The 27,045-nt window shown below is 40.6% G+C and overlaps 1 protein-coding gene across 5 annotated transcripts; it reads left to right on the top strand.

The window, feature by feature from the left end:
* Window positions 1-663: 663 nt before the first annotated feature.
* Window positions 664-26,971, top strand: LOC138135705 (epidermal growth factor-like protein 8). Of its 5 annotated transcripts, none has more exons than XM_069054533.1 (10): window positions 664-947; window positions 15,941-16,063; window positions 16,114-16,232; window positions 20,256-20,372; window positions 20,424-20,747; window positions 25,103-25,159; window positions 25,397-25,618; window positions 25,688-25,779; window positions 25,908-26,021; window positions 26,080-26,971. In XM_069054533.1, the coding sequence occupies exons 1-10, from the start codon at window positions 745-747 to the stop codon at window positions 26,290-26,292; spliced, it is 1,584 nt and encodes a 527-aa protein (XP_068910634.1). In that variant the 5' UTR covers window positions 664-744; the 3' UTR covers window positions 26,293-26,971. The 5 variants fall into 5 exon arrangements, with proteins under 5 accessions (XP_068910634.1, XP_068910661.1, XP_068910670.1 ...); XM_069054542.1 differs by lacking the exon at window positions 664-947 and adding an exon at window positions 13,384-13,938; XM_069054550.1 differs by lacking the exon at window positions 664-947 and adding an exon at window positions 14,106-14,379.
* Window positions 26,972-27,045: the final 74 nt, after the last annotated feature.

Genomic DNA, 27,045 nt, shown 5'->3' with positions numbered 1-27,045 from the left:
GGATTATCCTGCGAATTTTCATAATCACGTTAGAGCTTTCACGACAGCTCGTATTTGGGAATTTCGACCGGGGATAAATTTCCACCGACCCTAATAAATTCCCGACGAAAGAATAGGAGAAACTGGAGTGCAACCTGTTTCGTCATAAATTCCGACCACCGCGCGTAAATAAATTTTAAGGCGACACGCCTGAAAATATTTTTCCAGAAGGGTCGAGAGTAGTCCGGACCTGGACGCCGAAACGCATCTGTTCTCGGCCTCGTTAAGTTGACAGCGATTTTTCAATATCTCGTTAAGAACATCTTCAGGGAAAAATACGGATTCATCAATTAGATCTTGTCAGAGGAGAGCGTGCGGGTCTTATCTGGCCAGGGCGATCATTCACGCGGGTCAATGAGGACCCTAATTATCCATCACGCACAAAATTGACACAAAAAATCTTTAGTTTGTTATTTCAATTGTTCCATTTGAAGCCCCTGGTTTTTAGGCAACCAAGTAATCACATCAATTTAGCTTTCGTACATAGGTAGATACTATAGTACAGTAACGCTATGCGTTGCAGGCGGCACATTTCCTAGAGCCGGTGTAATATTGGGGAGTTGTTTGTTAGGCATCCCCACCTTCGGCTGCAGCATCTTCGCGTCCATTCATGTATGCACCGATGCAGTTTCGTCACGTGATCCACGCGGTGGTACCGGCGAAAGTACTCACGTGTTGGTCCGAAAGCGCGTTGCAGTACGCACAATGCAGCAGTGGATCGTGGTGGTGGCCGTGGTGATCGGCGCGAGCGAGTCCCGCCACTATTACCCCTACACGAATTACCCCGTCTTCTCCAGGGCGGCGGCGACGACCGCCCCTCCCTATCCGCAGAGGAACATCAACGACGTCACCGTCGTCGACGGGCGGACGGGGATCGTCTACAACCCCTACAGCAAGTTCCATCCGGGGTGAGTCGTTCCAGATGGAATTTCACTTTTGACGGGAATTATCGAGAGAGGGTAATTGCGTTTTTGCGCGGCGCGCGCGACCCTTCCACCCGCCCTAACGCGGATTACATTTTATTTACGCAAGCCCCCGGGTCGTAAATTTATGATATTTGGTATTATAGTCGAGGGAACGTTGTCGGAATTAAATTCCTTCTTATCGGGGGCGAGAGGCGATGTTTTCGGTTCGCCGGAATTTATCGCAACTCTTGTTTGACCAATCCCGGCGCTTTCCAAAAATCCAGAGATGAGAAATGGAGCCGTCGACTTTCTCCAAATTTAATAATGTTTACATTTCGCCCGCGCCAAATGGTCCGTGCGATTTTTCCCTTTGCCGGAATTGATTAATCGAACGTCAAACGTAAACGTATGAACTAACTCGATTTTGTCGTGATTTATCGCATGCAACAGTCTGATGCGCCAATCATTATGATTAATTCCCATTGTTGCGTTTTTCTTTCGTTCCATTAACTCCCAACAAACAACTCTTAGCGCGACATCTTCATCCGATGCATAAAAGAAGTAACTCGCGTATTTATGAAGCCATTGTGACGAAAGTCGACGATTACGCCTAAAGACGACGTAAAAATGCACAGGTGGCGCCCCCGGTCAGGTGTTTTCCCACAACGAAATGCGACCGTGCGGTCGTAACGACGTTTTATTATTGGAAGTAAGAGCTGCTTAAGCTTGATGAAACTGGGCTTAACGTATAAATGCAAACGATAAAAAATTTATGACCGCCATAAAGGAGAGAGACGGCGAGATGGGAGCCGATATGTCGTGGATTTGGTAGCGGACAACGCACGTTTATGGACATATTGAATTATGCAATTATGCGCGATTGTCGTGCAGGGGTGTCGCAGCAGGCCGCGCCAAAGTGACAGTGATGGCTGGGATCGTGACGGCGCTGCGGCGCCCGCGCGACCGCTACGCCACTGGCACAAAAAAAAAAAAATCAATCGATTAATTAGTTTTTTGGACGCTCTCTGACGAATGGTGTATTTTTTCTGACATGTCGATTTTTTGTGGCAAGAATTTTTTTGTCTGCAGAGCTTTTTCCAGGGCTGCGAGATAAAAATCCGTGCGTCGATGATTAATGCAAATTAGATGGAGCCCACCGAGGACCAGTCCAGATCCCGGCCGCGAGATAGCCGAAATCGGGCCCCCCGACCAATTTATTAAAATAATAAACGAATTAAAACCCAAACTCCAATCGTTTAAAATCCGGAAAACGTAAACAATCCGGGCGATCGTTGCGTAACGAGAGCTTTATTTATGTTTGATGTTAATGAGCTTTATTAGAACAACATCGGCTGAATGGGAGCATCGAGATGGTAAAAATCACCCAGAACTCGAGAGCGCAAGGGCCTTGGGCCGAAGCTCCGCATAATTGCACCAACATAAACAAGACCAATTTGCAATATATCACCAGTGCCACCCGATACTTTATTCCCGATGTGCAACACTTGGCGAAGGAGTTGCCCAAGAATAAAAGCGAGTGTTATTGCAGAGGTGGCGTGGCAATCAGCGCTCGCTGCCAAGAAAATAAAAAGAATCCAGTCGCGATTTCAGCTGTCACCGCCAATTCGTGGGAAATCTCGTTAACACTCGATGGAAAATGCAAATAAAAGCTCCAGCGACGAGGTGAAAGTGTCGCCACGGTAATTGCCCTAATTGGTGTAAGAACAAGGGAATGTGGAGGCGAGGTCGGAACGCTCGCTAATCACTCCCTCGTTTGCATTTTTGGGATTATCCAGGACCCTTTGTGTCACTTGTCAAGGGTTGCGACCACGAACAATGACGACTGCAGCGAAAGGAACGAAGAGCTTTCGCGGAACTGTCCATACAACTGAAATTATTGCCGCGGTGTTGAAAGTTAATGTCGTTCCAGGCGACACCAAAAACGTGCTTTTAATTGTCCACGACTTTTACAGGCTCGGTGCAGTTAAAATCGCTCGAGTAGAACTAGAAAAGTTCTACGAGAGTTGCACAAGGCTCAGATCTGGAGTGCACGCTGGCGCTATCTAATGGATCTTGCGAAATTGTAGTGGCGCAACTTGCGCGATTGTGTTTGGATTGGCGGCGCGTTTTATCTAGAGTTTTTGAGAGTTTTTTAGGCCACTCCGTAGATACATTAGCGATCTCTGTCAACCAACCTGTTCAATAGCCTCCGGTTTATTTTAACGGCACTGTTTATTATTCAGTGTGTCTTAATATTTAACACAAACACAGATATTTGCAGTTTGTGTTTGTAACGGCCCTAAGAAACTTGTACAAAAACAAACACAGGAAGTATTAAATGTTTTATACGTTTGAATTCTGCGACTGCACAAACGCTCGTCACTATCACTGTTCCGGCTTCTGGTTTATTTTGATGTGTCACTAGAAGCTTTCACTTTTTGTCCACCTTGTATACGTCAGTGTTTGTTTTCTAAGGCAATAAAACGCAAGAAACGAGCGTGCAACGTAGGCTCGAACACGAAACCCTCCGGTTCTTTCTGCAAAAAGGCGAGCTTTAATGGACTTTCACAAAAGCTCGAATTGATGCAGTCGCACCATTTGACGGGGTCGACTGGAACGTTTAATTAGCATGGTCGGTGTTCGATCGAACAGAAGGACGCAGCGCTGCGAAAGGGGCATAAAGGGGTCGCGACCAGCGATATTAATTTGTGGTGGAGGTTTTGTTTCGTGTAACGACACGCATTTTTGCGTCTACGGCGAGCAATTTTATGTCGATGGCGAATCATGCCAAACTATAAAACGCTCGATTCGAATTAATTAAACTGTAGTTAAACGATAATTGAAGGTAATATAAGGAGACAGTTAAAAGAGGCGGAGAGGATCGAGCGGGGATGCCAGACGAGTTGCATTTTATTGGGGCAGAGTGGACGGGTGAAATGGGAGGGAATTAAAGATGTGAAGGAGGAGAAGAGGGTCTTGGGAAAGTGATCGTCTTGTTTTTGAAAAAGTTGCGTGTTGTGATAAAGTAACAAACGGATGGGGTTTGGAGGATCTATTGCGTGATTCAGAACTTGTCGAAGAAAATAAAAAATAAAAGAGAATAAAAACTCGATGAAGCGAAGATTTGGTAAAATGAAAACAACTCGGCTTCGCCTCGGGCCTAAAATCGAGTTGTCGCGCTGGAAAATACACCTACCGTACTCTAGTGTAAATAACTATTAAATCGAAAACACATAATAATAGATACCTACCTTCAAAATGACATTTCGCGACCGCAGAGCAGTGCGCGAAATCGACGTTCCCGCACTAGTGCGAATGCTTTTTGGATGACTTTGAAGCACTAGTGCGCGACCGTCGATTTCACATAATGCCGCTTTTTTCTTTTTTGTTTTTCCATCTTTTTCTCAATTTGGAGTTAGGGAGTGACAAAATCACGAAAAACCCTTCAAGGGTTTTTTATTCCTGCTGAATCCCACACACGCCGTGTTTCTCATATCAAACAATTCCAGTTCTGCTCTGTTACCTTCCATCTTTGCTAACATCTAATAAATTCTCATAAAGTATAACTGCACCTAAGTGCATTATTGTCTGGTGTTATTTGTTCCACTTTAGCCATAATACCCCGTGAAGCATCGAGTAGATAGTGGCAGTAAGGCACATGCACGGTTGACTTGGTCCATGAACTTCATCTGTTCGGAATTGGCTGGAATTTATTCAACAGTAAACGAGATATCTTTATAGTTAGCAAGGCCCCAGCAAAATAATTCCCCACTAAAACCGTCACACTCGGCGAAGTTATCGCCGCGTCTCTCCATATTCCTCCTCCGAGCTGGAAGTCGCTCCAGGAATAGCCGCGAAACCCCGCGGAAGCGCATTTAGCCTTTCGCGTAATTAATCTGCATAATCCCCGACTCACTAACGCGATAATTTCTGGTTACCTCCTTTGAACTGACAAGTGCAGCAGAATTTGCAATTTAAATCCCGAGCGCGATAAATTTCAATCAACAAAGCGGTGTCGCCGCGAGTAGCTTCTCGCCGGGATTTCTCGCGAAAATTTGTTATTCTTGCGGGGAGATCTGGACGCCGGCCAAGGATGTTGGGGTTTGTCGATCGTTACAGCGAGACATGTCGTCTAGCGGCAAATAGCGACTACGTGACCGCATCTCGCCGCTATTATTGTCCTTGCATACGAAAATAAATCCGTACGCTATTCGCATTCCCTCGTAATGTTGTGGTGGTCAGGAGTTATGGACGCAAAATTCTAATAACGCACCGCAAACAGCCGAGGCCGGACTGCTCTAGACGTTGTGAAAAATTTCACACCTGGTGTTTGTCGTTTTCGCGATTGCCGGTTGTGATTTGTGCGCGAAAAATTTCACACCTGGTGTTTGTCGGTTTCGCGATTGCTGAGGAATGGTAAACAATGCCGATGTCCGTCGTCTGGGGCGCATCCTCCGCTGCGCCAGCCCCATGGATCCGTTTTGGGGATTTGCCGAACCGGACGGACAGAGAAATCCAAGATAATAATGCGGAGGTCCCAGGGCTGTGAAAACTGTGTCAGTGGGGTTAGGCAATGTCGGGTCAGGGGTTTAGATGGGTGACCGCGGGGGAGAGCGCGTTCCATTATAACCCACAAACACAAAGCACTGATTAATAAGCGGGGCGAGCTCGCTACATCACCGTATGCTCGCCATAGACTTGTCGTTACTCCCCAGCAGGGCAATGCAGAATACCATCAAGACGGTTTATGTTGAGCTTTGTATGTTATACAGGGTGTCTCAGCTAAGACGTTCGAGCCTAATATCTCGGTTATTTGCCAACGAATTTTTATGAAATTTAAAATGCAGATATTTTAGACTGTGGAGGTTCAATTAGTATTAATAAAATTACCTCAAGTTAAAAAATGTAATTTTAACACATGTTTCCTTTATCGAAAATTATGCGCGATTATTATTAGATTAGATTAAAAAATAGGGGTCTACACAAACAATTAAGTAAATCACTTGTCTGATTCAACGAAAACATTAGATTTTGTCGTTAAAAATTTAATGTAAAATTTGAAGGTATTTGAGCAGTTACCTTTTGAAACAATTGATGATTAATTGCCAAGCAACATTTTGTACACCCTTTAAAGTCTGTCAAAATTGGGCGCGCTTTGTTAGAAACGTCAAATTGTGAAAATCTATTGAAAATACTCTAAAAATAGACTACAGCGGCAGAAAATTCAATATTGTTGAAATAGGAAAAAAAATTTGCCTATGGAGAGTGTCGTAAAAACTTCAATGACACAGTTCGTTTTCTCGTAGAACAATATCCAAATGTAGGCTTTACAAAATGTAAGGTTAAGAGAGTCGTCAATTTATTTGAAGACACAGGAAGCGTACGTGAACTAAATTACCTTGCTAAAATATCCCGATCGTGTTTTAGTCCTTTATGGAAGAATTAAAGCATCCAGTATAATAAATTACGTCCAAATGTTGTCTTTAACTTTGTAAATGTTTGTAAGGTTAGCAAGATAAACGTCAAATATGTCACCTGCGCTTCTGCGAAAAGGGATGACTAAAATTCTGCAAAATTGCGCGTTTGTTTCATACGCGTCTACGTTTTTGCATTTGCAGCCACATTTAACACAGTTTTTTGCTTTTTTCTTGCAAACCAGACGTCTTTCAAGGACGAGTTTTTCCCTACAGCATTTTTTATTGACGATCAATTTTTTATGTAAATCTTAATTAATTCAACATTTAAAAAAGGCATGTAAAAATTACGCTTTTAAGACTTGGGTGATTGCATTAATGGGATTTTATTCTTCACCGTCTAAAATATCTGCATTTGAAATTTCACAAAAATCCGCTGGAAAATAACTGAGTTATTAGGCTCGAAAGTCTGAGCTGAGACACCCTGTATAAGAACATTTTTGACAGCTAATTGCAAAAAAATTAAAAAGCAATATTTTGAATAATTTTGTCTATTACTAAATTATTTTGAATATTTTTTTGCATTTGGACATTTGCGACAATCATCATTACCAATGGTAGAGGCGTTGGATTCGCTCATGGGCTGTGACCTTGAAAATATCTACGCGAAAATCCAACACCGCTACAAAGCTTGGCTCGAAAATTGTCCCTTGCTATTCTAATATCTCCTCTCTGCGCTTATGACGCAAGCTGTACTTTTGTCACGAATGTAGGAACACGCTGTACTTTTATCTAGTTTCTTCAGAGAACAACCCTTGATGCTGTCCTTTTATCAATTTTTGTGCCAACAAAATTCGTCCACATTTTTGTATCTTTCTTGGTTTTTGCCCCAAAGGCATTGGCATCTTTCTTCGCGTTGCCAGTCCGGCCCTGTCGCAATCGCAAAGACACTAAATTACGACTGTTATAATTGTCGGTACGCTCGCCCTGAATAATTTACAGCCACCGATATCGAATTTATAGACATTCTACCCTTTCAACTTGATATTTCCATTAAAATTCCAAGCGACTGCGAAATTACTCCCGGCGTTCTGTTTTAAAATTTAATTAAATCCCGCATTAAAAAGGGAAAAATCCGAAAACGTGGGAAGCACGTCCGGACAAATCTCCCCGTTACATCTCCGATACATAAATAAGTGTCACGACTGAGAGACATTACTTTGGAATGCCGCAGCGCCATAAACTCCCTCCTGTTATGAAAGTCTGCGATTTTTCAGGCGGCCGAAAACCCGGAGCCGAGCAGGATAATTCCGGCCTCCCGCAGGACCTGTCAGACGTTCGACCCGTCGATTGAATTGAATCGATCTTTCCAGCAGGAAGGAAAGCGAATGCGGTGTCGTAAATCGCGCACTTGCAATTATCGATAAATTATTTTGATTGATGGGTCGTGAAGAGTCGTTGTACAGCAGGAAGCCGTTTTCTCTTTCTCGATTTTGTCACCTCTTGAACCCCAACGCGTCGATATCGCCAATCGCTGTTTGCTTCGCACTCTTCACTGACTAATCGAGTTCAACAACTCGACAATTGAAACAATGCGCGTTTCGCACAACTCGCGTAAACAATCCGGAGCTGCGAACGGTTCAGCACCATTTTCGGCGGTCAGCCGGCGTGCTCGCCACGGTTGGGCCGAATAAATCAGCGGCCGATCCTTATTTATTGGCGCCGCAAGGTGCAAGCAAATCCGCCAGCTTTCCTCCGCGTCTTTTCGGTCACGCGACGCCCCCGGAATCGGCTTAAGAGATCAGAAAAGGCGAGAAAAATGGCCGGAACGGTGCCGGGGAAAATTTGCCGGAGAACGTTGCACGGCGATAATTAAAAGCAAACAACACGAACACGTTGTGCCAACGTTTATTACACACGAGTGGCAAGTTGTGTGTTGGTAAACAGAAACTTGTAACAGTAAATTGGATATATGAAACCCGATTCTCCTAATATGCAACTTCATTACAATTGAGTGTGCTTACATGTTCGGGCTGGGTTTGTGTGCGACTGTTTGAAATTGTGCAAGTTGCGAAATTTATGGCCTAGGCGGGGCCTGTACGGTTGCTCTTTTGCAAACAAGACATGATTCGAGGCGATGTGTTGTAATGGCACGATTGACGCGATTAATTGGCTCTTAATTAAATCGATCATGAGCAAAACTGGCAACTGGTTCGTGCTCGTCAAATCAATCAATACACAAAAACCTCATCAGGTTGTTACTTGGAATCATGAAATATATTTTTTTTTAATGAAGAGCGGCGGTCTTTGGGTTTTCGATTTGCAAAATTGCTAACATGGCCCAAGTGTTATTCAAAAACAATTGTCTTTTTATTTCATCTACAATATTCCACATTTTCCGATTTTTAGAAAATTGGTAGTTTTTCAAAATTTACGAATGTGTCAAAGTAAACCAAACCCATCTTACATCGTCGCTGGGTGTGAAATTTGCCACCACACTGCATAGTGTGACTGTACTACGCTCCACAAACTAAAGGCAAATTGATGTGATAGCTTGGTTGCCTAAAAACCAGGGGCTCTAAGACGACCTGATTTAAAATAAAAAAGAATGTCAGAAATAATTAAAATCAAATCATCCCATAACACATTTCGTCTGTTCATTTCATTGCAAATGACAAAAAAGAACACCACACAAAAATAAATGTTTTATTTTCAGAGAAAACAATGGTCACTGTTATTTCCCAGACGCTTGATTAATTTTTTTTTTCACTTATTTTCAAAAATGCTTCGCCACAGTGTCTGACCAATTTGTGGCAGTAACATGTTTATTTCATTCTGCAGTTTTTAAAGCGTCGTTTAAACACTTGGTCTTAAAATATCCAAATATTCCTTTAATCTTCAACAGCTTGCTCAGATTGTGGAAGCCTTCCACTTGATTTTACTTTATTTACACTTCCAGCCTGCACAAATCTGTTGATTACATCTCTAATATAGACCACCAAAGACATTTTCTGATGTAAAAAATTTAGTAAGGTATTCATTCTTATCAAGCACCACTGGATAACTTCACTCATCATTGTTAAATATTCCATTTCAGTAATAAAATATTACAATAAATGTAATAAAAGTGTTTAATACTCATTACAACAACTATTTAATGCCCTGTACGAGATAGCGTCGAAAAAATGTGCCTTAACTAACTCAAAACACCATAATTATCACTTTAAAAAGTGGTAAACAACAAAAACTGCAAAATGACAAGTGTGAGTTGTCAAATGTCAAATTCATAAATCCGGAAGAGGCAACAAATCTATACAGCATTCACGATTGTTTCAAATTCGGACTGTCTATGAAAATCTGACATTTTAGTTGGCAATATTGTGATTTGGCATAATAAATCTATTTTAGGTTATAACTGAATTGCACTAAATCAATTACGGAATTGACAGTAAGACGAATATTTAACAACGAAACGTCATATGACAGGACCTGACGCCAACGTAACAAAAAAATATCTTGACCTGCTGCATGTTTAAAAAACAATCGTGAACGGCTAATATGCGTATACCACAAATCATTGCACATTAACTTGACAATTTTCCAAATTGCGCGACTATGAACTGTCACAGAAATGTCAGTGCTATCCTAAATCCTACCCACACAGTTGCCACATAAATTTTCGTACATATTTGCCATACTTCTCCACAATCATTTTGAGTCACCCAATACGTATAGATTTTTCTGAATTTGTAAATTTGACATTTGACAGTTGTCACTTCGCAGTTTTCGTTGTTAGATACACACCGTTCACGTTGAACTGAGCATTGGTAAATTCGCATTATATTGGTTGCCTGCATGTCACTACTTACAAGACATAATCACATAGCCAAAAAATAAAATTATGTGACCTTGAAATATCCAATCCATCCAGAATTTACTATGAAGTCAACAAGAAATTACTCCCTAGGATTCGAACTTTTAGGGAAATCAGGTTTTTTATGTTGTATGTAACTAGAATTTTCGAAAATAATTTTGAATGCCCAAGGTTGGTTAGTGTCAATTGAGCGATTTTTTGCGCAAGTCCAACTACATAAATATGCCCCCAGAAACCAAAACTGATTGTCAAACGAAAAAACATCTATCAGTTAGCGAGAAATTAGTCATTTGCACTGTTACAGTTGGCTGAGGAAAAAACGGGAAAGGAAAATTTTCCTAGTGTAAATTTGGTTTTGTCCATTTGTCAAATAATTGTCTACTTGACAATACCTATAAAATATTTTTTTTAAATGTCATTGAATTTCGACCATAATTCTAACCTATCTCTCGTAAGAAGGTTTTACACTATGAAAAAATGTGTCCATTTCCCTGTTTTTTTTTGCAACCAACTGTACAAGGAATTCGCCACTTTACTTTTTTAACATGGTTACGATTTCTTTTGTTTGTCACCAGAAACCACATAGCCTCCAACCTAACCACATTTATGGCAATTTAGTATCAAATATCCCTAACTCCTAGGGAGTAATTTCTTGTTGACATTACTGTCGTTAAAAGTGTTAATTATACTGCGTGAGCAACAATTACTGTTAGAGTTGGCAATAAAACTGGTGACTTTTACGTCATGTTCCAAGAAGAAAACCATTTGATCAATAACGGATTACAAAAACCAATACATACGTTCAAATTTGAAATTTATGTCAGCTGTCAATAACGACAATACAACAAACAACTGTCATTCCACTCACATGCCTACGCTGTAAAGCAGCCTTTAGGAACGAATAACCAGAATAACCTCACTTCACATGTTGACATCTGTCAGTCAAATTGTGTCTATGTGCTTATGGGTGACAGTAATAAATTTCAAATTTTAATTTGCAAACGTCAATCATAATGACAATAAAGGTTAAACTACACCCAATTTTTGTGAAATGACAGGAAAAGGGTGGACGAAATTTTTTGGCCGGAGTAATTCTAACCTATCTCTCGTAAGAATTTTTCACACTATGATGAAATTGTAAAAATGTGCCAATTTTATTCTGGTAGTTCCCTTTTTTTGCAACCAACTGTACACGTACACTATGTATTGTAGAGGGCAAATCTCTAAAAGGGCCACTCATTATTAATGAATATTCCATTTGGATAATAAAACGTTACAATAAACGTATTCTGTTTGGGGGAGTAAATTATTATTCATTGTTACTCAAGTAGGAAAGTGTTTATGTTCGGACGTAACAAAATGTTTGCTACTCACTTCATTAACTAATGTCCTGCACGAGACAGGCTTGAGAAAACTCTTTTGCTTTTTACTTAACCCAGGACACCTTAATTAACACTTTGAAAAATGAAACAATGAAAAGAGCAAAGTGACAAGCCTGAGCTGTCAAATGGAAAAAGAAATTAAACTTGAAATACAGAACAATTATCTAAAAATTAACTAAAGGAAATGCTCGAGATGCCCCCAATTTGCTAAAAACATAAATTAACTCTTCTATTTTAAATGAAATGTCAATTGTTGCTTGTCGATCAGTGTCAAGCCGTCAACAACCAAGTTACTCCAGTTGTACCAACTCAACAGTCCTGTCCTTCTTGATCACTTTGCATATTAAATTGTTTTAATTGATGCGGCAACCCACAATACAGGCAACTGTCAAAGCCAGGTTTGAAACACCCACCTTGGGACATTAGCTTCGGTTGATTCGACCGGCCATTAACTTTAATGCGAGTGCGAAAACGAGAATCTGATAGCTGCGGCTTCACTTTCGACGATAATTACCCTGTACCTCCCCTGAGAAATTTTTTGGTCCGTCTCTGCGGCAAATTGGCTCGTCACATTGATCGCCGCATTTCCAAGTCAGCGTAAGTTCTGGACGCGCCATATGTTGCCAACATCGAACTTGGAAGTTATGGAGACATTTATGAGGTATTTCACACCGTTAAACGCTATTATAGAATCTAAACGCGCGTGCCTACACATCACCAGTAAATGCACAAGCACAGACGGATAAACGATCATTAACTGAAAAAGTGATTTTGCATCCGGCTATGGCGCAGCGAACGTTAGTCTTTGCTCGTTCGACGAGTGTGAGACGTTTCGGCAAGGTCGAGGGACGGGGGAAACGCGCTGCTGATCGAAGTGATGCAACCGACGCTCTATTTACAATTGGCAAAGTGTAATGTGGGTGCGAAGGTTCGATAACCACTGTCAAGATCGCGGGTATAAATAGTTCGGCTGTCGAGGAGCTAGTGAAATTAACCAATTTCAACAAGGCAGAGGCGCAGCTCGAAACCAAACAAACGCTCGATTTAGCAGGAAATTGAACCGGGAACTAATAACAATCTAATAACAATTTAATTTTACAGAGAAAATGATGTTGCAAGAATTACGTATGCAAAGTACTTTTTACGCTTGAGATTCAACACTCGCTGCGGTCCTGTGTGTAAATTGCCCACTTGTAAACCAAACAAGTGAAAAATAACAACATTTTGGAAGTTTTCCGTTTGAAACAATTCTTTGTTATTTTCTTCTTATGATTAATAATCACAATAACAAAAAAAGTATAAATAATGAAGACATTCGGTTGTGAATCTTCCCATTTGCATATTCATGTTCGGTGGCGATCCCCACTGCGCCGCCACTGCGCGAATCACAACCACAATAAATTTTTGAGGTTATAAAAATGTCGCCGGCGGAGCGCCCAATAAGACAGCCATAAAGCTGATTTTTATGGGACATGATAATCGCTTTTGCATATTAAAACCGGACAAAAGGTCGACTGAACCTCGTTGGAGATGATTAATTTATGTGGTAAAAATTCGTACACGCCATCACGAGTGGGATCGTGCACAAAATCTCCATTTCCCCATCCAGGAACGCGAAATTCGAGTTTTTGCGACGAGATAAGTCTCACTTCATCATCTGCCGTTTACCCAAAAGTCGAGATTTACGCGTCACGTGTCGTCGACAGTCAGTTGTTCGCGTCCTTGGTTTTTTTTGCGCAGTCCAGCACGCGAATTCGCGCCGAAGAAGTATTTTTCGCGGTGGTGTCGCGCCATCTGTCAATGTCTATCTCGGTAATTTACTTTGCATGTAAACGTCGCCGTTATTTATGTTAATTTTGTAAAAATTGTTTCGACCGGGACAAGTACAGATATGCGTTTAGACCGGCTGAACGGCCTGATAAGTGGAGGTTTTTCCTTTAAAATGCGACCGAAAGCTGAAATAAATATTAAAAACGTCAGAAAAGCTTGGCAAAAAAATTAAACTGCCAACTTTTTATTCAAATTGTTTGGGTCGTGCCGCGGCTGAACTCTTTGGCATTTCGGACCGATAAAATGCAAATTCAGGGAAAGCTACTCCGCCAGCGACGTCCCCATAAATCCCGGACTCCCAACAATTTATCACAATTATTGTGCAAAGAAGTTTCACTCCGGAAAATGTCACTTTTTTCACTTATTAACTGTCACGTCTCGATCAGTGACTAGTTCAAGTATGACGTCTTGTGGTGAATAAATTGGCCGAAATTCGATACAAATTTTCCAGTGACTCCGCCATCACAGGCCGGATCAAAATTGACAATGTCCAGGTAGGTACCAGAGCTTGAATTAGTGGTACCGGTCAAAACCCAACGCACTCACACCATTGGAGGTCCTGGATGGGCTCCGACAGAGTACCAGTGGGTTCCGCTGGGCAAAACGCCAAAATTTGTCAACTGTCGCACAAGACAGGGTTGCCATAACAGTGCGACACAATCCGGTCCAGTTTTGCGCTCTTGACTTTTGTGTCGGTGTCAGCTCTGGAGGACTCGCTGGCCGGGGGACCTCCCGGTTGGTCTGACGGGTGCACAGGTGGTCCAGCCCACGTGTCTTCGTGATTCCACGTGGGCAGCGGTCGCGCTTAATTAATCGGAATTACTGGGAAACGTCGCGCAAACGTCACGCGCCGAATTGTCATCCGGGACGAAAGGGGAACGTTCACGTCCTGCTAAATAATTCAGGAGCCCGGGGAGACGGTCCATTTTGCTCAGGTAATAATTTAGGCGCCTTCGAAATTTAAGTGGAAACGTGCAAGTGCCGCACCATCCATCATTTGAATATGATAATAAGTCGGTTGGGGTTCTTTACTTTGGCTAAGTCGTTTGCTAACCTGTTTGCTGTGTCGCCGAGGGTGAAGGCGAGCCAAGGTTACGGGATGGGACGTGTGATTAAAACGGGGGGATTGTCTGAGAGCTGGCGGGGATTTGATGGGGAAAAAATTTCGTCCAGACGTGGTGGACTGACCTGCGAAATTGTGCTTCGTAATGGCCCAATTTGGGGAAATTGCTAAATTGACGACCGAAAACGGTGGCTCTGGGAAATTAACGCCGAAATAAATAACGAGTCGTAATTGTTGTGACGGGTTGGCCCACAACTTTTCGATGGGGGTCAGATCGGGATCCAGGTGGCATGTTTTGACAGATAGATCCTGTCGTTAAGTAAAAATAAAAGAATCGAAGCACCCAACTCATATTTATTTGAAATAAATCCTGACAATAATATGCTGTCAATATTTCTTCCATCTTGAAATTAAAAAAAAAGTGCTGTATACAGGGTGTTATTGAAAGTTGTACAGATATTTTAACCACGAGCTACTGGCTTCATGGAGAACTCGGAAAAAATATCTAAAAAATTCTGTCAAAAAATAAAATGACATTTATTTTTTGAGCTACATTTTTTTTAATTGCTTTTGGTCTTCTACGTTGTCAAACAACCTCGTAGGTAAAATTTCGGCACATTTTAAAAATACATCATGTTTTATAAAACGTACACCAATGCGGTTTCCTTGTTTTAAAGCATATTTCCTATAGGTTACTTCGGATTGGCGTACATTTTATAAAACATGATATACAGGGTGTATTTTTAAAATAACAAAAGATTTACAGTCTTGTGCTTCTCCTAATAAACATTAGTTTGTCTTCACTCTTTTTTATTTATAACTCTGGAGTCCACATTTTTCGAGCTCTCCAAAGTACTATCAGCAATCTGCGCCTATTACCATAACTCCGGTGCAGATTCTCGAATCGATGAGTAACAAATATCCGCCATTAGCATAACAGTCGTGCCTCAGGGATTACGCCCGCGACCGCTACTGTTGACAATGACAACAACCTTAACCGTAACCCATTTCTGATCCAACAAACAATCCTGTCGCAGATTAACCATCACTCCATTTATTATGATAAACAGGTAGCGCGACTTGTTAATTAATTTTCCTTGACACTTACCTCCGATGACTCACCGATCATCTCTGATCTTCTAAAAATAACCAACGATTTGTACTTCTGTTTTGTAAATAAACAGTCCGTCGTAATAATTAACTGGAAGCGTCGCCGATGGAGTTGTCCCTTTGTGTGCAAAAGCGCCAGTCATTCCGACGTCTTCGTTAATTCAATTAGGCCCCATTCTCACGCCCTTGGATTTCCCCCGGCGCAGTCGAGTCCCTCCGCGGTCAGTTTCCTTGCGGTGTCTCGTGTGATTTCCTCTCCGGCGCAGTCGAGTCCCTCCGCGGTCAGTTGTTGTAGTGGTGCGCTAACCGGCGTTTGTTTGCAGGAGGCACGTTTGCACCAATCAAAGGAACGTCAGTCGCCCCATACGCACCAAGCACGTAATTTGTAAGCCCACTTATAAGAAATACATGGAGCGTTGCGGGACCCAATGGTGTGAAGGTGTCAGGTAAAGCCTTCCTCTCCGGAAAATCGATGAATCGGAGATTTCCCTTGCAGATTAGTCTACGAGAAATACCACAAGGAGGTCGTCACCGACGCCAACCACACCCACCTGGACTACCTCTGCTGTCCAGGGTGGACCCAGGTCAACTACAAGAGCCACGGGTGCAACAGACGTAAGTGGACAATTACACTCTCGCAAGGACGAAGGATCGTATCGATCGGAATCCGGCCCGGGGCGGTCGTGCAAAATTTAACGGATATGTGGACGCGATTTTTGTTCAGGGGTGGGTCCAGAAGAACACTTCACGGCGTAAAGAGGCGATTCAACACGCTGTGCGAACCGAAACGAATTTGCATCTCGAGGGGCTTATCGCGAAAACGTGGCGTTTGAGATTTTTGTGAAGAGGGTCGAGGGGTGAAAGTGTACAACGGGTGAAGGTCAGCACGGTGTGTTTTGGGTTAGCCAGACGTGACAGCAAATTAGTTTGCTCGGGTTATGATGACACCCCTTGCCCAAAGCCGATGACAGTTAAATGGTGGAACATGTTTGCCGTTTATTGCCAATTAACCAGTCTAAATTCCCTGCAATGTCTATAAATACAACATTTACTGCACTGTGCGTGCTGAAATGGTTCAGTTGCTCTATCAGGTCTCGTTAGTTGTAAAGTTAAGAATTTGGTTATTAACTTGTGGGTAATAATAGATGTTGCAAGAAGACTGTTAAGATGTTAAGTAAGAAATTGAAAACCATAATAGTTATGAGCTGTTTCGTTGGTTTTATGGCTAGACAGTTATCGTTGTCTGGAGTATTTATGAACAAAAAGTAGAAGAAAAGAACGAGGAAGATATTTCGGCAATGAAGAAAAGACTGATTGAGCAACGATTAGTATTTAAGTTGGCAATAAAACTGGTGACTTTTATGTCATGTTCCAACGAGAATCGTTATAGGTAGATGTGAATTGTCAAAATGACGTTTGATTGGTATCAACTAAAATTACTAGGGATTTTTGAATTCAAGTTTTTGTTCTGGCTCTAATCGTCAAACGTGAGAGGTAGATTTATACAAGTTGTAAATTCGAACATTTTATTGACAGAAATTTTCAGACGTTCGATGACCTCCATATTGTCGTTCAAACTTCAAACCAAGATTTATCCCTTTTATAGAGAAATTTAACAATGATCGCCCAAAAATTGCAATTATAATCTTTTAACAATGTTGGCCATTTTCTGGAGTATAACCTCAATTTTAGTATCATTTTTCTGTCATATAAAAAAAATTATTCTAAATCATGCTTTATTGAAATTGTCACACATGAATGATGAAATTGTCAACATGAGCAATGACAAAATATTAAGTTTATAGTTTTTGTTTATTTATTTTCTATTTTTTATTAATTAAAACCTCGTTCTATTCCATTTGTCTGATCTTTAAAACTTCTTGAATGTTTTGTCGGTAAATCTGACATTCACATTTTCAAAATTGACACAATCAAAATTAAGGTCGTTTTAGAATGTATGACAGCACGATGACACTAGTGTCCAAAATTTATTGATCGCGACTGTAGTCACTGAATTTTTAAAGACTTTGACACTGACGATTCACATCTATAACGATTATAATTTAATTATTTGTGTATCAAGGCCAAAATAGTAGTTTATTTAACGATGTGTAAATTGGGCTTTTTTGGCATAAGTGGGCCATTTTAAAACGCGAGTGAAACGAGAGTTTTAAGGGCCCACGAGTTTTTTTGTTCGACGAGTCCCAAATCGCTTAAAATCTTTAAAATTAGCTTGACGTTTCGTTTTGACAAGTTGCGACATTTATCAAAATCCGTTCACACCGAATTATCAAATTCTGACAGTGTCGAACAAAAAGTTTTTTTTGAAAACAGGCGTGAACAAAAGGCACTTTTTGGCAGAGGTGCACATTAAATTTTTTAGGCAACTACAAAGCAAAAAATAGGTACTGGAAAAATTAGAAATTTATTTTGTATCTACCTTTTTCAAATAGTAAAATTTATTACATAATACATATGAACAATTTTTTCTAGTACATACCTATTTGTTATCAGCATTTGCAATTACTTATTTACATAATTTATGGTGACAGGACAATTATCGGTTTTGTGGGTTTCGCTGCTAACTTACTAATCAGATCAACAGATGGCGCCACGGTCAGCGCCCGAAAAAATGTCTCCAAAAACGAGTAAAATAAGTAAAAATTTGTATTGGCAACTGAAAAAGTTTATCGTTACTTTAGATAATACATCATTTCAAACTGTGACCACTCCTTTTGCTTTTTCAGGCCTAGGACCACTCAACAAAACAACAAAACTGACGATTTCACACCCAGTATAAGAATCCAATTTATTTTCAAAACGTTGCCTCCTCCTTTTTGTTGGTCCTGTCTCGTCCTCGCCAATATATGATAATTCATGCCATCAGCCTCGACCATTCCTAAGCCCCGACAGCTTATCCATTCGGCACAAAGCTAAAAACGTCAATTTACAATTCCCTTTCTTTGTTTTCTCTCGCCCGCCTAATCCGAGGGTAAATCATCCCGGAGTGTGTCCGATTATGCTTATTTTCCAAACGTGAACACGATCCACACACTCCTGTCAAGATTTGCATCACGGCCTGTTAACAGCAAGCCACTCCGGCGAGGTGCAATTTCGAACCGAATCGAACAAGCGCGAACTTGTTTGTTTGTGTTTGTGCACAAACAGATTCCGTAATGTTTGCGCGCGGCAGCCCCCCAAATTATTATTAATAATCGGATAACATTGCTCAAGTCGATTAGGACGAGATTAAACAAATTATTTCGTAACGGGCCCGGAAAAATCCGGGCGCGGCTAATTCGGAAGCTGTCAGTTTAACGTGGCGATTTATCGATTGCGAAATGAAATTTCCAGAAAGGGGCCGGCGAGGTTTTAATTTCCCGTAAATTATGGGCGACTTTGACGCCCAATTAACGGGGCGGGTGATTTTTTAACGGATTTTTAATCTCCCCGGATTTATTTTTTCGTCGATAACGGCACAGCCCGATGGAGGGTCCGGATCGTTTGTTCCGCCGTGTTTGTTTCGTTTTATCGCCGGATCGGAAATAATCACTGCAGATGCAATTGGCGGCGGTGAAATCGCCTGGGGGCGGGGGACGCGACCGAATCGAGAAAAAATAAACACAAAGATGAAGTCTGTAAAGTTACAATAAAAACCGATGGTGCTTGCTTTGGTACTATCCCAACAAATAAAAAACTGGCGGCACGACTGAAGTGTTTTGATCCACGAGAGTCAATCCCGTTGCCGGCGGAGGTTTTTTTTTATTTATTTGCCATCTAGTAAAAAATATTTGCAACAATAGCGGCATTCAGAGGAGCAAGATTGAACCATTTGTAATGTTAATTGAGTTAATTGTGTCTGTATTTTCGATGCTGTACCGGGTGTTCGCGTTATCTCAAAGCATTTCGAACCGCAATGATGTCGCGATAAATCTGGGCGAGATACCGCGAACATTTTGTTTTGGTCCTTCGAGCCGGATAACACGTTTCTCCAATAAAAGACACATGTTTTTTAATTTAATTTAAGAGAGATTTGTTACAGTATCGATGCACTTTTTTCCAAATCCTAAAAGCCAAATGTGAGTGAGCGGCTTTTGGGGCCAGCCTGTATAGCAAATCGCGCAACGACCTGTCGAGCTCTAGTCCGAAGCGACTTCCATTGTGTCCTATTACGGAATCCTGCAGCATTTCCAGTACCTGATTCGCCTTTTTGTTCCGATTGTCTAAATATGGACTGAATGGTGCACATCTCCACTAATGAACCTTGAACCGTCATCATTTTAGCGCTGTAGACACCGATGATGGATGGGCGGCTCGCAGCGAACAAAGAGCGGTCCCCGAAGTTGCGGCCACTTCCGCGCAAACCGCCTCAACCTTGGCAGATTTATGGCGCATCGAAGTGCACAATCCCCTTGACACGGCGACCGCTTTGTGCTGTTTATCCAAAAATATTTGAATGTTATATAAGAAGCGGTCGCGTTCATTTATCGTCGGCGCTAACGGACACGGTGTTTGTTCGGTATTGTATACAATTGTTTTTTTCGGATTAGGATTGAACAAACAGAGCTGGGCGGCAAGATACGAGCTGGGGAAAAATTGTTGCGCGGAATTAACATGTTTGTTTTGTTCTGATTGCAGCGGTGTGCGCCAGGCCTTGTATCAACGGGGGCAAATGTGTGAGACCGAACGTGTGCAGCTGCCCCCCGGGATACGACGGCACGTATTGCGAAACCAAAACCAGCTTATACGCTCCGAGTAAGTATCGCAGTGCGCAGCAATTTTTTGATGGACGTTGATCGATTCCAGTCGGATGTGGAAGTACTTGTCCCTCGCTTTGTCCGCCCCCGTCCTGCTCGTCCTGTCCTCCCTGCTCGTCCTGTTCTCCCTGTCCTCCCTGGTTGTCCTGCCAGTCTTGTCCTCCCTGCTTGTCCTGCCAGCCTTGCCCTCCCTGCTTGTCGTGCCCGCCGTGCCTTCCCTGCCCACCGTGCTCGTCCTGTCCGCCGTGCCCTCCCTGCCAACCATGCTCGTGCTGTCCGATCTCGTCCTGTTCGTCCTGTCCGCCACCTTGTCCGACCTCTTCCTGCTGCAAGCACAACGGTCTCAGCTGTCCTTCGCTGAAATGCAACGAACGTAAGACGAATTAAAATTAAAACGAAAGTGTCAACTCCACACCGTAAGGTATTACCAAACTGAGGCTTACGAAATACAAAAAACATATTTTTTCGTTCACTGGGGCTGAACCATAGCCCAAGCTATACAGGGTGTCTCAGCAAAGACTTTCGAGCCTAATATCTCGGTTATTTGTCAACGGATTTTTATGAAATTTAAAATGCAGATATTTTAGACATTAAAAAATAGGGGTCTACACAAACAATTAAGCAAATCACTTGAAGGTATTTGAGCAGTTACCTTTTGAAACAATTGATGATTAATTGCCAAGCGACATTTTGTACACCCTTTAAAGTCTGTCAAAATTGGGCACGCTTTATTAGAAACGTCAAATTGTGAAAATTTATTGAAAATACTCTAAAAATAGACTGCAGCGGCAGAAATTTCAAAAATTTGTTGAAAAAGGAAAAAAAAAATGCCTATGGAGAGTGTCGTAAGAACTTCAATGACACAGTTCGTTTTCTCGTGGAACACTATCCAAACGTAGGCTTTACAAAATGTAAGGTTAAGAGAGTCGTCATTTTATTTGAAGACACAGGAAGCGTAAGTACGTGAACTAAATTACCTTGCTAAAATATCCCGATCGTGTTTTAGTCCTTTATGGAAGAATTAAAGCATCCAGTATAATAAATTACGTCCAAATGTTGTCTTTAACTTTGTAAGTGTTTGTAAGGTTAGCAAGATAAACGTCAAATATGTCGCCTGCGCTTCTGCGAAAAGGGATGACCAAAATTCTGCAAAATTGCCCGTTTGTTTCATACGCGTCTACGTTTTTGCATTTGCAGCCACGTTTAACACAGTTTTTTGCTTTCTTCTTGCAAACCAGACGTCTTTCAAGGACGAGTTTTTCCCACAGCATTTTTATGACGATCAATTTTTTATGTAAATCTTAATTGATTCAACATTTTACAAAGGCATGTAAAAATTACGTTTTTAAGACTTGGGTGATTGCATTAATGGGATTTTATTCTTCACCGTCTAAAATATCTGCATTTTAAATTTCACAAAAATCCGATGGAAAATAACTCAGTTTTTAGGCTCGAAAGTCTTAGCTGAGACACCCTGTATACAGGGTATTTTCGAAGTGGAGGCGTTTCTTTTAACATGTGATAGTATGCGTTGTTCTAAAGAGTTTTAGCCAAAATCACGTGTACGACAATGAAGATACAATAAGGTATTTTTTTTGAAATTTTTGAAACCGGTTCTGCTCAAATTTGCGCTGATTTGTTAGAAATTAGAACTGACAAAAAAAATCAAATGAGCATGGGCGTTGAGCAAAAATACTGTCAGAGTTGTCGTCTAATTATGCAGAGCGATTTCCGGAAAGACACCATCCTGGGCTACCTCAGTTCATTAATCTACGGCCTGATCAAAAATGACTGTTGGTAACAATGAAAATTTTAATGATTTTGGTACCACTGTGATCTAAACGCAATTCCGGTTGTCAACTTTGACAGTGTTGATAAGCAAATTTGAAATTTAAAGTCCTTTTTTTTAACAATTGTCAATGTCAAAATTCCTTCAAAGACCAGACTGTACCACCCTAAAACCTTTCGTTTCAGAATATCTGTATCCTAAAATCTCCCTAGATCAGGTTTGAGGTTATATCGATAATTTTCAAAAGTGAGATAACTTTCAGTTGTAACTGTTGTAAGCAAATTTTATATCAAAAAAACAAAAAATAAAGACGATAATGACTGAAAAATACAACGGTATAATCTAGTTAATCTACGCTTGAAAAGAAATAAGCTAAGCCAATATGAATAAATGACAAGAGGACAAACATCTTCCGGAAATCTCAGGAATTTCTTTTCGAAAAAAAAAATCCCAATTGAAAATTGGTTAGATTTATGTATAGCGATTAGGTGATGATCAATTCTAGCAGATAGTGAAGACTTTTTGGACTGGCAATATTTTCAGTGGAAAATAGAACTACAGTCCAATTTTTACCCTTTTGAGGTGACGTCACGATTTCCTTCCTCGCTTTCTCTTGATTAAAACGACAAAAACAAAACAAAAACAAAACAAAAACAAAAAAAGCGATACATCTATTTATTATTGGTTAGTTCACTTATTACATTGATTGCAATTATTGCAAACATAACCTTTCGAAGCAATTGTTGACAAATTTGAAACTTAATAGTTATTTTTGATCAATTCAAATTTGTTTCTGATCCAATCTTAAACACGTGGAGTTACCGTGACGTCACCGCAAATGGGTAAAAACTAAAAATTGGATTCTATCTTCATTTTCTTCAGAATATCTGCTTTAAAAAAATGTTTTCTTGGATTATCAATCATTCCGACACTTGATTAGGATATGAAGTGTTGAAGACGAACGATTTTATGCTTACCTCAAAGAAAAAGTACAGTGCGGTATGACAACCTAGTATTACTGGTTGCATACCCCACATTTTTTTATTCTGCGTGAATTTGCGCAGTTTGTGCCTTTTCAATTCACTGAAGAAACCAAAAATTTCCTGTATAAATTTCATTTAGAAGCTCTGCAATTCTGTTTGAATCAGGCTGGCGCTGTGCTGATAACATTCACAATATTATTGGGACTGTTCTTCATCTTATTTTACGAGATTCAAAATGTCACTGAAAACTGTTCTGATTAAAGTTGTAAGGCTTGAGAGCCTTGAGACGTTCTGTGAATTATTTAAAAAATTCCGTCTTATTGAACGAAAACACCGTTAATTATTTTCACAAAGAATATGGCCGACGCGTCACTACCAACATAACGAAACTGAAAATCCAGAAGAGAAATAAAAACAACTAAAATATGCTCTATTATTTAAATATTAAAATAAAATACGCATGTTGAATTTATTAACCATTACAGTTATTGTAAAAAAAAACATTGACAACAAGTCTTACGACTTCAAACACTAAACTACCAGTCTTAGGAGGAAGGTTTAGGAATATCTTGAAGCAGAAGACATTGTTTTTGGATTCTCCTGGATAAGGTTCTTGTGATGCTTGTTTGTGGCAGATTTACATTTGTTTTATCTAATTTTCATCTGATATTGTTATACATGTCCACAGCTGTTCTCATTCTGATACTTGAAACTTCTAAATTCTTTGAGAAATTTTTATTAAATGTGGCAAATCTATTCCTTTCGAAATCACTGGAGAGACTAAGATTTTCGACTTTTTCTCCTTATTTTCATTAATTTCATTTAAAAATTCTGCAATTCTATTTAAACCAGACGGGCGCTGCACTTGATAGCATTCAAATTGTTGTTTTAATAACTGGAACTGTTCATCTTGCTTTATGAGGTTCAAGATTTCACTGAAAACTGTGTCTGAATGGTTTTTATGCTTCTTTCCAGAATTTGTAAGTCTTGTATTTTCTAATAAGGCACACATTGATGACATTGGTGATGCAGATTCACTCATATTATTGAGTTTCCTTGCAGATGCAAGTATTTTTTCTAAATGTAAAAACTCCCTTTCTGACAACGAATCTCCACTAGTTGGTGTGTGTTGAGTTTCATCATTTAAAAGTATTTTTGGAGGTGTATCTGCAGCAAGTTCTGCTTGTGAGTCCTCTTGGATTGAAGTTATTGGAAACAAAACTACAGGTTTTTGCATTAATCTCTTAGTTAAGAATTTTTCAGCCTCGTCCACATCTACCAATGGAGTGTCACCATTAAAGACATGAGATTTTTTTCGCTACATTACTCTACAAATAAACACTTCAACTATCTTAATAAACAAAAATTCATTCTAAATTTACCTTCTTAGAATTAATTTTATTTGTACTAAAATTATTGACAATAGAACTTCTTCTGCTTAAAGAAGAGAATCTTTTGTCTTTTTTGCTTTGTGGTACTTTGAACAATTCTTTGCAAACAGGCTTATCAACTTTGCGCTTTTTGAGCAAATTCTTAGGAGAACCCTCACAGTCCCCAGGTGTGAGGATATGTCCTTCCAATGGAAATGAATTTTCTTTTTACACCACTTGATTGTTCAATATGTTTCTTGCCTGAGGATTCAGATGTTATACAGTCTAACAACACCAAAAAAAAAAGAGTTAATAATGATTTAAAACGTCTTTTTTCGTTCTTACTGGGAAGTTTCATGTGTTTTTTTTTTTCATTTGTATTTTTTGTTGGAGCGCAAAAAAAGACAAATAATAGTCAAAGCAAATTATAAAGATTATTATAAAAGAAATTTAAACAATAGGAGAGTCCCTTAAAGCTTCATTTATTTCTTTGTCTTGGAATTGATCGTGTTTTTCAGAGAAATCAACTCACACTGCACTAACAATCATTTTTTCTTTAATTTAACCAATATGTTGTAATTTTTAGCGTGTCCTTCGCATTGCCTGAATTGGTGTAATTCCTGTCCTTCACCTCCTTGTTGTCGTAAGTAACTAACCAACCAATAAACGTAAAGTTACTGTAGGTAATCTCTAACAGAATAATCATGTCAGTCACATTATTTGTACGAAAGTAACTTTGATGGGATTCGTTTCTGCGTGCAGGATAGTGTATATTACAGACCGAGCACGAAGTTACATAACTGCAACATCTATTTGCGATGTAAAAATGATCACCTCTCGTCCACGTAACAGATATGCAATTTTGTTTTTATTGTTGAAGCTCCTTGCGCCGCGCCCTGTTTGAACGGCGGCGTGTGCACCCCCCCAACGATATGCATCTGCCCCCCCGGCTACAGCGGCCCCCGGTGCGAGCAGGACGTGGACGAGTGCAAGAAGTTCAAACCTTGCGACCAAATATGTTACAACACCCCCGGGAGCTACAAATGCGAATGCAAGGAGAACTTCTCGCTCCAGAAAGACGGCCAGTCATGTCGTAAAGAGGGTAAGTGTCTGCATAGTTTATGATATGGAGATGCGGTCGGCGAGAAAGGTTGAACGTGTCCCGTTTCAGACGACGAGGGGACGACGCTCGAGGCCACGGATTTGGAGCCGCAAAAGCTCCGGCTCGAGAGGATGGAGAAGAGACTGTACAGGCTCGAGAAGGTAACACTTAAATCTGTGAACGACCAGGCAAATTACCCGTTCCGGGAGTGCAATTTTCAAGCGATTTAAACCAATTTGTCGGCGGGAAATGAAGCGGCGGCCGTGAATTAATTTCGTGGTGATTTCAGATATGGGAGAAGAACATGAACGGGGTGTCGAAGGGGGATCTGAACAACATTTACGGCAACATCGACAAAATATCCAACGACATCAGCGTTATTGCGAGTAAATTGCAGCGCTTGGTAGATAGCAGACGTACCTTTCACTAGGAGTACATTTTAAAAATAAACTCAATTACAGGAAAGTAATAATGTTCAAGATGTAAGTAGTAGGGGTGAGACAGACCGCAGATCGGAGACGTCGTCTCGCAGGAGATCTAGCTCCGCCTCCGCAGAACGCCGGTCTAGTTTAGCCTCTTCTGCAGACCGCAGGTCTGTTTCAGTCAAGTCTCAGCCAGAGACGACAAAAAATGAAACGCGTTGTGGACCTAATTGTATCTATCAAGAAATCTAGCAACAAGTGAGATTCTGTAAACACCCAGTCTGTATTGTACGTACACAGTTTATACTAATACTGCCCTAACATGTTTTGTAACTATTTATATATATACAAAAATAAACATAAAAAAAGAACTTGTCAACTTTATTGTAACACCTTAACACAGTCAAAAATCAATGCTTTCCCTTCTTCCCTTTTTTCCCCTTTTTCGATTTTTTCTTCTTCATTATTTTCCTTGGGTGGAGCCACACGGGGTACGCTCCGTGTTGATCTCGCAGCGTTCTTGTATTGAAAATTCTTTTATTATCTGTGTCCATTTCATTTGTCTCTGTCGTTTCTGCTTGCACCCTCTTTATGGCAGAACCGTCTGTAACGTTGGCTACCTCACTAATTTCAGTCATCTTTACATCTTTACTCCCGCTTTGACTCTCGTCTATGCCTAAAGTCTTCTTTAAACGTTCCAATTCTTTCTGCCCGTACCGTACACGTTTCACTGCGCGACACTTTCGCTTCCACTTGCTTCTGATACTTTTGGCCATTGTTATCTACAAAAAGAAGCTCTTTCAATTCAGATGGCCAAATTGACGAGGAATACTTACCAATTTTCGGTTTTCTAAGAAATTTGAACAGATTTATTTACCAGCACTGGATTGAGGTTAGAGTGAAAAGAAACACGCGAAACATGTTCCTCCCATATAGGGATTTTAGTTTTTTAAGGTAAAGTTTTTCATTTATATTTTACGCAAAAGATTTAGTGCATTATTTTTA

Source organism: Tenebrio molitor, chromosome 1, assembly GCF_963966145.1.
Source record: "Tenebrio molitor chromosome 1, icTenMoli1.1, whole genome shotgun sequence".
In the NCBI taxonomy this organism is placed as follows: domain Eukaryota; kingdom Metazoa; phylum Arthropoda; class Insecta; order Coleoptera; family Tenebrionidae; genus Tenebrio; species Tenebrio molitor.
This window is presented reverse-complemented; position numbering and strand designations above follow the sequence as displayed.

Excerpts from the sequence above, each read along its gene's own strand:
- LOC138135705 (XM_069054533.1), top strand. The coding sequence starts at position 745 with ATGCAGCAGTGGATCGTGGTGGTGGCCGTGGTGATCGGCGCGAGCGAG. Across the intron at positions 16,064-16,113 it reads CAATGGTGTGAAGGTGTCAG|ATTAGTCTACGAGAAATACC; the intron begins GTAAAGCCTTCC and ends TTTCCCTTGCAG. Across the intron at positions 20,748-25,102 it reads TTCGCTGAAATGCAACGAAC|CGTGTCCTTCGCATTGCCTG; the intron begins GTAAGACGAATT and ends TGTAATTTTTAG.